This window comes from Pinus tabuliformis, chromosome 4_1 (genome assembly GCF_031772625.1).
Source record: "Pinus tabuliformis cultivar Carrire ecotype Pingquan chromosome 4_1, CPIR1, whole genome shotgun sequence".
NCBI classification, from domain to species: domain Eukaryota; kingdom Viridiplantae; phylum Streptophyta; class Pinopsida; order Pinales; family Pinaceae; genus Pinus; species Pinus tabuliformis.
In genome coordinates this window covers 546,046,731-546,058,908 of record NC_142303.1, presented here as the reverse complement: position 1 = coordinate 546,058,908, position 12,178 = coordinate 546,046,731, and the positions used below count along the sequence as shown (strand labels likewise).

General features: G+C 36.3%; 1 protein-coding gene across 1 annotated transcript; it reads right to left on the bottom strand.

Annotated features, from left to right (window-relative positions):
• Window positions 1-3,517: 3,517 nt before the first annotated feature.
• LOC149176997 (putative nucleoredoxin 1) lies at window positions 3,518-8,712 on the bottom strand. The gene is made up of 6 exons (XM_089423256.1): window positions 8,518-8,712; window positions 7,834-8,424; window positions 7,086-7,556; window positions 6,189-6,701; window positions 5,335-5,814; window positions 3,518-4,418 (listed from the first exon to the last, which is right to left on the bottom strand). Exons 1-6 carry the CDS (start codon window positions 8,635-8,637, stop codon window positions 3,885-3,887), a joined length of 2,709 nt encoding a protein of 902 aa, XP_089279382.1. The 5' UTR covers window positions 8,638-8,712; the 3' UTR covers window positions 3,518-3,884.
• Between the last annotated feature and the right edge of the window lie 3,466 nt (window positions 8,713-12,178).

The window sequence follows — 12,178 nt, the reverse complement described above, 5'->3', positions numbered from 1 at the left end:
GTAAGCTAAGATAAATGCAGCCATTATGAAAAGTCTTTTAGATTTGCAGAGGTAGAGGCAATCCGAGATGAGGGTCAGTTATAGAGATAGAAGGAGCCCTCAGAGATGAGAGGAGTATACCAATGAGGCATATGGTGGAAGTTCTAGGAAGAGGATTAAGCCTGAAAGCTAGGACACCTTGAAGGGAGATGCACCAATGAGCACCCCAAGAGGAGGAGCCAACATTGATGTGCATCATGCTAAAAAACCATCTAGTTCTACTACTAGGAGGAACTATCATTGTTCTAATCATCACCATCATCATCATCATCCAGGAAGAAAGGAAAATGATTACACACCTAAGGAGTTTAAGAAAGCCAAGCCACTCACATTTGATGGGGATATGACGAAGGTAGAGGATGAAAAATCTTGGTTGTTGGGCATGAAGAAGTTTTTTAGAATACATAACTATTCTAAAAATATGAAAGCTAGAGTTGCCACCTACAACTTGAAGGGAAAAACAAATATATGGTGGGAAGATCTAAAGAATGTTAGAGTGATTGTTGAGAGGGAGTTGACTTGAAAAAATTTGAAAAGTTATTCACAAAGCAATATCTTTCTGAACACTATTATGATGGAAATGAAAATTAAGGAGTTCTATGAACTCAAGATGGGGCCATTATTAGATGAGGAATACATCACGAAGTTCCTATGGCTATTGAGGTATGTACCATATCTCAATCATGAGAAAGCAAAGATTCAAAGGTTCATTAGTGGCTTTCATGTGGCATTCAAAGATAAAATTAAGTTTCTGGAACCACTAAATTTGAAGGATGCCATAAAAACGTTGAAGCAATATTATGAGCAAGAAAAATGTAGGCCAGAGATCGAGGGAAAATGGTAGGAAAAGGACAATGCCAGAAATAAGAGAAATTAGCCCAAGAAAAACTCAAAAGATAGGGAAGGTAAGCAACCAACCCCTGTAAACCAATTTCAACAAAAAATATAACGTTGTTGTTAAGGAAAATGTGCAACAACTAGCACTAGAGTAGACCAAGTTTGAGGGATGAGAGCCACTAAAATGTTGGATTTTTGGTGAACATCATAGAATAAGGGATTATCCACATCAACAAAATGTTGGCCCAAAGATCTATAGTGCTCAAGAAGCTTGGACAATAGGTGATATAGCTCAGAACATGCCGAGAGTTTATGTAGTAGTGGACAACTACCAAGCAGACCAGTAGACATCCATTATTAAGAGGGAAGGTAAGTTGCATGACCAAGTTATTTCCATTTTAGTTGATCTAGGTTCTAGTTATAGTTATGTAACCCTAAATATTGTTGGTATATGAAATCTACTTAGGGAATTGAATGAAGATCCATGGTTGGTTCAGTTAGTAACTAGAACAAAAAGGAAAATTTGTCATTGGGTAAGGTCGTGTGTATTTGAGGCATGCCTATGAAATCTCACTTGAATGTATTTCCATTGGTTGCATATGGCGTACTATTGGGCATAGACTGATTACCCCCATGCCCAAAGATGACACATTCTATGTAAAGATAAAAGCATAAACATAGGTTTGATCTAAAGTGGTCATTGTATTAAATATAAAGTTTTGTCTTAAAATATTTTTGTCTCAAAATGCTTTTGTCTTAAATATAAAGTTTTGTCTTAAACTAATTTTGTCTTAAATTGTTTTTGTCTTAAATTGTTTTTGTCTTAAAATAATTTTGTCTTAAATTGTTTTTGTCTTAAAATAATTTTGTCTTAAACTATTTTTGTCTTTAAAGTTTTGTCTCAAAATATTTTCGTCTTAAACTATTTTTGTCTTAAATATAAAGTTTTGTCTTAAAATATTTTTGTCTCAAACTACTTTTGTCTTAAAATATTTTTGTCTTAAATTATTTTTGTCTTATAATATTAATTTGTAATGCAAAATAAAAAATGAGTTTTTGAGACAAAAGACTTTTTTTGAGACAAAAGATTTGTTTTGTCTCAAAAAAATGTCTCAAAAGTGCCCTTGGTGTAGTAGTGTTAGTTTGAATTAACATTTTTAAAAAGTATAAGAATTATTTGTTCCTCACATGTAAAAGTAAAAATACATTTCTTGTACTTCTATTTATTTTATGTGTAAAATTATGTTATTATGGACATTAAATATTTTATTTATGGTTGAGAGTGATAGTGAAATAATTTTACCACATCTTCTTCATTTTCTTGTTTTTAATTAAAATTAACAAAACATACACTTTTGTTTTTTATGTTGATATTGTTTTTAAGAGGATATTTTATTTTTACTTTGAAGAGGACACTATCCATTCAAGATTGAGAATGGAATTACACATTTCCTTTATATTGAGTTTCCCTTCAACATAATAATATTAATTTAATTTTCTGTAACTAAGTTTTTATAAGTTTATTAATTAAAGTTAAATATGAATTTCCTTTTAATCATCACTTTCATAAAAGTGAAAATTACATTCCGAATTTGCATGTATTGCATTTAGAAAAAAAATCCTTGCATGTATTGCATTTAGAAAAAAAATCCACATACGGCTGATCCAAACACTTCTTGATTTAAGAGTGTTATGTCCTCATATATACATCCATACATATATCCAAAAAATTACAACATGTTGGCATAAATAAAGCTACATACATAGTGTTTGTCCTCAAACATTTTGAAGAGATATATAAACTATAAAAACAAAAAAAAAAAAAAAATAGATATCAAAAATCAATATCTAAAGTGCATGCCCTCCTTCAATCAAGGGTTGATGGAAGCATTTATGCTCTTGCTTGTCAATGTGTTCTGATGTGCATGCCTTCCTTCTATGAAGGGTTGGTGAAAGTATTCATGCTCTTGTTTGTCAATGTGTTCGTGATATGCCATGATCCATATCCCCCATAAAGCTTTCCATACTTTCCTTATAAATGGAAACAACCAATAACAACAAAATATTGCTTTAACAAATTTATCTCCTCCAATATAATACAATGTATACATGTGGCACTTTCCATGTAAATGAAAACAACTAATAACAACAAAATATTTTTTTAACAAATTTATCTCCTCCAATATTATAAAAATTACAATAACACATTAAATTAAATTAATTTATTATTTTTATTATTATTACATTTTATACTATTTTTTAATTAAATTCACAATATGCTTTATTATTAATAATTTTTCATTTAAATTGCAAAAACCCAATCATCGTAATTATTTGTAACCTTTATATATATATATATATATATTCTCCTAAAATTATTTATAACATATTTTTTATATTATATACACATTCGACCATTCAAAATATATACAACAGCGCGGAAGTGTGAACATTATTTTTTATTTTTTAATTAAATATTCAATTATAAATAAACATTATTTTAAGTGGAACAGAGCCGGCGCGTTACTCAAATCAACCTATTTTCCTTCACATTTGACAGAATTTCATGTATATTTAACCTGCATGGCTTAATGTTTAATCTTTGAGACATGCATATGCTGAATAGTATCAGTACGAAACTATACCCTCAAAATTATAAAATAACATGACTGTCAAAACTGTATCAGTACGAAACTATACCCTCAAAATTATAAAATAACATGACTGTCAAAACTGTAGAACGAAAATTGGGGAAAAAGAAAACTATTTCAAAAAAATCCACATTTGGAAGCAAAGTCCAAAGCTATGTACTCTCGAAAGTCTACGCGAACGCATAATGAACTCCCTGATAGATCCCCAAACATCGACATTGAATTTACTTTTTGACGCCATAGATGACCTTCAGTCGACAAATTTCAGTTATGTATCAAGCGATAATCAGAAATTCTGAAACGAAAATAAAAGCCGTGGAACATATCATATTTAACGAGCCTGCACGTTTATCATCATCACCATTTAGCCCTGTAACAAACGTCTCCATCACAGATAACTCCTGCGGGTTTGCGGTTCCCATCAATCTCACTATCTGTGTCTTCTTCCTTGTCCTCGTCCGTTTCATCGTCCACCCATTTTTCCCTTTCGCTTTGGTTCAGTTCAAAAAGACGAGAATTAGTAAAGGGATAAGCCCGGGCTCCATGGGCCCGCACTCCTTTTACTGCTCTGTCGGTCAGAGTTTTTCCATCTGGACCAACAATAACCAAGGCTGGGAGGTCATCGAGGTCTCTAGCACGGAAATACAGTTGCAGATCCTTGTTACTTTTATCTCCAAATGGAAGAGCCAGCCATGGCATGCTTTTGTAGGAATCTTCAAATGCCTCTTGATCTTTGTCACTGGAGATGAAAACAACCTCAAACGCTTCTCCCCATTCCTTCAGTTTGTTGTATGCCTCTACAAGCTCTACAGTGAATTCTCCGCAAGATTCGGAAGCATGGGTAGAGAAATAAAAACCAACCGTCTTGCCCACAAGCTCAGATACGAGGACCTGTTACAAGAATCAAAACATATAAATGATTTAGCATCATCCATGAGGTTACCGAGTCTCGCAAGATTTTATGTCAAGCTGTGATCCGTGGTACAGAACAGGACTCCACTATGACAACAACCTAAATTCAGAACCTGACAAATGTATAGGTTCTCTCTATGTCTACATGGAGAGTATTGTTATGTTGAAAGGCCAAAAGGAAGAAAGGTTCTAAAAAAGAAGTGCGTGTATCGAATTGTGGCCTAGGCCAAGGGGTTGAGAATTGTGACCTAGGCCAAGGGTTCAAGTGTGGGCTCCCTTGGCAGTGTAAGGAGCCAAGGGTTGACTAAGTGTGGGTTCTTCGGCCATTGTAAAGGGCGAAAGGAGTGTCGATTTCCGGGCCAGCTCAGCCAAGGTTTTGGCAAAGGAGTAATGGAATTCGGCTTACTAGGTTTTTTTCTCAAAATTGAGGTTTTCCCATAATATTTCTTAATATTGTTCATGTTATATGATTGCTTACATATTATATTCATGATTATGTTTATTTACCTTGCTGTTTAAAACCTAAGAAGTATTTTATACAGATTAACACACTATGGCAACAGCAAAACTACGAACTTGGATGTAGATCTAGAGTCTAGTTCCCTGAAAGCAGAGCATTCTTTGGACCAGATTCAAACAGTTAATTATAAACTGCACCTCCCAAGTAGTGTCCATGAAGATTTGTTTTATTGTTGGTCTCCATTTGGGTCTGTTTGTTATCGTAAGCACAATTCAGAACCCGAAACTAACATGGTGGAACCCATTGAGACACTCTGCCTGACCATTTGTATATATAAACCCACCTGTTATGAGGAACGGAACTTATTTCTAAGGTGTGATTCATGAACGATGGCATAAGAATAGTGAAAGTTATAAGCAGATCTCAGTAACTTACCTTGGCACCTCCATGTTTGATCACAAAATCGCGCTCATCTGAAACCAAGAGTGACTCCAGAGTTTGTGCTTCTCGTTTCGCTTTATCCTCGGCTGCAAGCTCATCCAGCCACTCTTTCGTAAATGGGTAAGCTCTGTCTGCATATTCTCGTATATAGGGCACAGCATCAGTCTGTACTGTTTTCCCATCTGGGCCTAAAATAACCAAGGTTGGTATACTCTTCGCTCGAAAGTAGCGAGACAATTTCCTTTCAGTCTTGTCTCTATATGGCAAAGCTAGCCATGGCATTTCTGCAGAATACTTTTTATATTCTTCCACCGACTGATCACACGAGAGAAACACAATCTCAAAGGCCTCCCCTTTCTTCAAAAGCTCATTATAAATCTCCCCAAGGCGTGGAGTTAAATTTCTACATGGACGACACCAGTGGGCTGAGAAATACAGACCCACTGTCTTCCCCACAAGTTCCGCTACTGGTACCTATTTGCAAAAACCCAAATCGGCAATAAGAACATTTTGAAATAAACTCTCTGCACACAATCATAAATAGCAGACCATTAGCCCGTGATGGCACACTATTTTGCACAGAAACCCAATTGGCTTAGCTGCTGCCCTTCTGTGGCTTCAAGATTGTCAAAAATGACCTAGGACTTGCAAATCACCTGGTCTGCCTGTCATCGTTAGCAAGATTCACAAGCACAAACTACAATGGGAAACCCAGTGAGACACTCTGCCTGACCATTTGTATCTATAACCCCCATCTGCTATGAAGAAATATAACTTATTTCTATGGTGTAATTCATGAATCGTGGCATAAGAACAGTGAAGGTACTAAGCAGATCTAGGTAACTCACCTCCGCACCGCCATGTTTGATCAGAAAGTTGCGCTTATCTGAAACCAAGAGTGACTCCAGGGTTTGTGCTTCTCGTCTCGCTTTCTTCTCAGCTACAAGCTCATCCAGCCTCTCTTTCGTAAATGGGTAAGCTCTGTCTCCATATTCTTTTGTAAAGTCCAACGTATCAGTCCGTACTGTTTTCCCATCTGGACCTAAAATAACCAAGGCTGGCATAGACCGCAATTGGAAGTAGCGAGACAACTTCTTTTCAGTGTTGTCTGCAAATGGCAAAGCCAACCATGGCATGCGTGCATAAAACTCATCGAAGTCTTGCTCCGAAACGTCATGCGAGAGAAACACAATCTCGAAGTCCTCCCCTTTCCTCAAAAGCTCATTATAAATCTTCACAATCTCTGTAGTGTAATCTTTACGCATCTCCCTAATGTCTGGAGCCAAATCTCCAGAATAGTCACAACGGCTGGCTGAGAAATACAGACCCACGGTCTTCCCCACAAGTTCCGCTACTGGTACCTATTGGCAAAAACCCAGATTGTCAATAACACAATCATTAAAGAAACACTGTGCACACTATTATACATAGAAGACCATAAGCCAGGGATGGCACGCTATTATAAATAGAAGACCAATTGGCTTAGCTGGTGCACCTGAGGGGCTTCTAGATTGTAAGAATTCGTCCAAAACTTGCAACCCACCCTGTTTGCTTCTCAACATTAGCAGATTCACTAGCCGAAACTAAAATAGGGGAACCTATTGAGACACTCTGCCTCAATCCCCCACACACACACATATATATAACCCCATCTATTATGAAGGACTAGAGCTTAGTTCTATGATGTGATGCATGAATCATGGCACAAGAACAGTGATGTTGGTAAGCAGATCTCAGTAACTCACCCTAGCACCTCCATGTTTGATCAAAAAGTTACGCTCATCTGAAACCAAGAGTGACTCCAGGGTTTGTGCTTCTCGTTTCGCTTTCTCCTCAGCTTCAACGACATCCAACCGCTCTTTCGTAAATGGGTAAGCTCGGATTCCATAATCTCGTATGAGGTTCACCGCATCAGTGCGTAATGTTATCCCGTCTGGCCCTAAAATAATCAAGTTTGGGACATTCCACACATCGAAGTAGTCAGACAACTTCCAATAAGTTTTGTCATTGAATGGCAAAGTCAGCCATGGCATGCTTGCATAATACTCATTAAACACTTCCTCGCGCGATAAAACTACAATCTCGAAAGCCTCCCCTTTCTCCAAAACCTTATTATAAATCTCCACAAGCTCTTGAGTAAAATCTTTAGTAAAGTGACACGAGCTGGCTGAGAAAAACAGACCCACTGTCTTCCCCACAAGTTCCGCTACTGGTACCTATTGGCAAAAACCCAAATTGACAATAAGACCATCATGAAATAAACTCTCTGCACCTATTTTCCCTAAACCCTTACAAGATCCAATTATTGCATGAAACTCATAGCCCAATTCAATACATGTATTCATTACACTTGATGCATTCATGAACAATTCATTAGATATTTAAGTCAATAACCCAATTCAATGCATGCTTTCTTCCCTAAATTCCCATAAAAAGAACCAACACCATATTTGCAGGTAAGGAAAACGCAAGCAGAAAAGGGAAAACACCCACCTTTCTTCCTCCATGGCCAAGGACAAAATCTCGTTCATCAGACACCAGAAGAGATTCTACAGTCTGCACATCTTCGGCCCTCAACTCATCAAGTCTCTCACGTCCCTCAGATCCTTTATGGTCACTGACAAAATCTTCTTCATCAAACGGCATTGGAAACTCATACTCTGCAGCTTCTCGATTGGCCCTTAGCTCCTCAAGTCTCTCTGGAGTGAATAGATATCCGGATTCCAGATTGATACCATATCCATATTCCTGAATAATAGCAGCACCTTCAGTGGTTATAACTTTGCCCCGTTTGTCCAGAACAACAAGGGACGGAATATTGCCATTGACCTGGAAAACCTGATCCAGCTTCTCCCGCGTATTTTTATCTGAGAAAGGCAGGCCAAGCCATGGCATGGTGCTATAGAAAAGATCGTATGCCTTTTCATCAAAATCCGCAGAAACGAAGACGATCTCAAAGTCCCACTTCTCCGAAAACTTTTCATAGATTTCGGACAAACTGGAGGTAAAATACCTGCAATCAAGAGACCAATGCGCAGAAAAGTACAGACCCACATGTTTCCCTTCCAGTTCTTCAACCTTCACCTGTAGAGTACATTGGATTCAATACAAGAACGCAGTTTTCGACCAAAATGAATGTTATCAAAGACCGTAAATATAAAAGTCTAGCAATCATACCTTCTGTCCATTATTTTTGATCAGGAAATCACGTTCCTCGTCGGAAAGCAAAGAACTTAAACTCTCGTGGGTTTCACCGGTATAGGTGATTGCATTCTCTTGCTCATTTAGCTTTGCCATCGTAAAGCTAAAACGAAACACACAATCTTCCGTGCCGAATACACTTTTTCGTCCTGTGACTTTCTTGCAATCTAAATTTTGCAATCTCCTGGAGGTAAGCAATAAATTTTAGGAATGTTCCTTTTAATTATCTCGAATTTGTAAATAAAATTTTGTAACGTTCCTTTTAACTATCAAGGAATTGTAAATGTAATTAAGAGGCTAAAAAAAATTATGTGTCCCTTCTAATTACATGGATTTTGTAAATATAATTAAGAGTGTTAATGTTGAATTGTAAGCAAAAATATTATATAAGACTTTATCATGATGTATGCATTTATATATATAGATATATTGCTCAAAACTAAAAGAGATAGCAACTTACATGGATCCCCATGCCTAGGAGAGAAACTTCATGAAAGAATGTCATGAGGGTGAGGGAAATTTCTTATCCTTTCTTATATTGTGTCTTTCCTTCTCTCATTTAGTAGTTGGCTACCAATTATGTCCAACAATTATAGTGAATGGGGGAGGTGTTGTTTGAATGAAGTAGGGATGTGTTGTGTACCCTTTATGAGTCTTCCACAAGTTGACCACATAACCAAAGGGGGAACTCCCAACAAACACTCAAGCAAGAGCACTTGTGGTGGGAGTAAAGAGATGAAGTCAAGAGAGCGCAACGCAAACGAGAGGAGGAGAAGGAAACAAAGAGAACCCCTACCCAAACACTAAAGCCTCTAAGGCCTATGAATCAAGTGAATTAAACCTTTCCACACATGATTGCAAGGTAGTGACTTCGAATTAGAGGTGATTAGAGGGATCTTGAGGCATAGCCACATTTTATGGAGGAGAATTCTAAAGTGAACTAGGCAAAAAAATAGTAGAAGCCTTCACCTAAGATGGGAGCCTAGAGGAAATTCTAAATAAGTATTTGTTTGTGGAAAGAAAGGCATTGGAAAAGGGGAGCATTGAGGGACTATTCCCTTCCGCGTTGTGTTGGCCTTGTGTTAGAGGTTTGACTCAACCACTGAAGTACAATTCTTAAACTCTATTGGAGAAGGAGAGTGGCCTTCACATTTACGACATGCATGTGATCTTGAGTGACTTTGAGTGAAGTTTTACCCATTAGATCTAGCTCAGGGGTAGAACTCTGTTGGTGAAGGAGAGTGGCCTTCACATTTACGACATGCATGTGATCTTGAGTGAAGCTTTTCCCATTGGATCTAGCTCAGGGGTAGCCTCCAAGAGAAACTACAATGCAATTGAGCCTAAGGATGGGAGGAGAGTGGCTCACCTTTCTTTAATTTCTTACAGCTTAAGAGCAACAAATAAGTGTATGTACCTTTTTGAAATCTCATGAAGTATCGTTATGCTAGGTATAATGTTTCTTGCACATATAGACTAATATATGTGTTGTGTGCATCCAAATGAGCATGTATGAAATCATAGTGATATATATTGTTCCTTAAATTTGATTATGTTGATATGCTAGATGTGTTGTAACAATAAGACGAGCAAAGATGTGTTGTACCTAGGCTCTAGTTGTTATTTTCCTCTTGTGGATGGATTTTATGCATGGAAGTATACCTTAAGAGCATGTTGTCCATATAAATAATATAGAATGTATGCTTGGTAATTAGTAATGTGGTGAGGGATACCACTTATTGATGACATGGTGTTTGCTAGTATTAAGGATCCCCAAAGGATTGACTCACTTATACTCCTAATGTTTATATACCATGGTGAAACATGGGCGGGATTCCATGTGTTTGCCACATGGAAGTTTTACAAAGGCCATGTGGCATTGTAAGGTAAATTTTCAAAAGAGACTTTGTGCCAAAGTTTGAATTTATACAAACTATACATCGATGGAAGGCATTGATGAGTTACTCAGTGGTAATGTCAAAATTGAGTTTTAAGGAGGTTGATTTTAGATAAATTTTTATAGCCCCATCTCCACAAAGTAACTCTAGAGGCAAGTAACTCTATAGGTTGTGTATGATCAAGTATTAGGGTGTTGGGTCCTAATAAAATATTAAGTGTGGGGTGTGTTACAAATTATATTCACAAAAAAGAAGCAAGTCAACACAAGCGAGTTCAAATATTTACTTGCCTATGCAACTTATTAAGTGATTAATTAATTTTTCCTCTTGCTACACAACGTATTAAGTGTGTAATTTGTTTTTCCTCTCGCTACACTAGTTGCAAGTGTTTATTTATTAATTTCCATCTCAACGTATTAAGTGTGTAATTTGTTTTTCCTCTCGCTACACTAGTTGCAAGTGTTTATTTATTAATTTCCATCTCAAGAGTATCAGTGGTTAACTCTCGTGACACATCTACACCAACAAAAATGTGTGACAATATATTTTTAAATCTATTCATCACTTAATTTTTCTTCTCAAAATTTAGGGAGGATATAAATTTCGATGAAGAAAAGAATCTATGATAGTTGTTTTTTTTTTGTAAACTTGGTGGGACTACTTATTCATCATGTCTAATATATCCCCCTAATCGGGGTGGGGAATTGAACCAGTGACTTCACATCAAGGAATGCCTTAACATAGTAACACAAGCGAGTTCAAATAAAATATCAAATGTGGGGTGTGTTACAAATTTATATTCACAGAAAATAAAACAAATCAACACAAGCGAGTTCAAATATTTACCTATGCAACTTATTAAGTGATTACTTAATTTTTCCTCTTTCTACACAACACATTAAGTATGTAATTTGTTTTTCCTCTCGCTACACTAGTTTCAAGCGTTTAGATATTAATTTCCATCTCAAAGTATTAGTGGTTAACTCTTGTGACACATCTACACCAACAAAAACGTGTGACAATATATTTTTAAATCTATTCATCACTTAATTTTTCTTCTCAAAATTTAGGGAGGAATTAAATTTCGATGAAGAAAAGAATCTACGATAGTTGTTTTTTTGTAAAATTAGTGGGACTACTTATTCATCATGTCCAATATATCCCCCTGATAGTTGTTTTTTTTGTAAAATTAGTGGGACTACTTATTCATCATGTCCAATATATCCCCCTGATCGGGGTGGGGAATTGAACTAGTGACTTCACATCAAGGAATTCCTTAACAAAGCACCCAGTGACCAAGACCCCGACGAATCTATGATAGTTTTTGAAACTCTTTTGTATTCCTTTTTTGATATTTAATCCTTCTTGAAATTATATTCCTATTGCAACCATATAAATTAAATGGTTGATAAACATCAATAGGCAAGATGTCTCATATTGTCAAAGATTTAAAAAATCATAAAAATTAGCTAAATCATAACTTCATTATTATTATTATTTCTAACAAAAATAATATATGAGTTGTGACAATATAATATCTAGTCCCTCTCGTAAATGAGATGAATTGCAATTCATGTAAATAATGTGAAATGCAAACATATTGATTGGTTAAGGAAGGGGGAGGGTGCAAACATATTGACTAGTTAAGGAAGGGACAGGGGACTGAAGAAGAGGAGTTGCATGTAAACCAAATCATTGCATTTATTTCATCATAAAGAGTTGCATGTAAACCAAAGAAT

Coding starts and splice junctions, on each gene's coding strand:
- LOC149176997 (XM_089423256.1), bottom strand. CDS start 8,637: ATGGCAAAGCTAAATGAGCAAGAGAATGCAATCACCTATACCGGTGAA. Junction 8,425..8,517: donor TCAAAAATAATGGACAGAAG/GTATGATTGCTA, acceptor TGTACTCTACAG/GTGAAGGTTGAAGAACTGGA. Junction 7,557..7,833: donor TTGGCCATGGAGGAAGAAAG/GTGGGTGTTTTC, acceptor TTTTGCCAATAG/GTACCAGTAGCGGAACTTGT.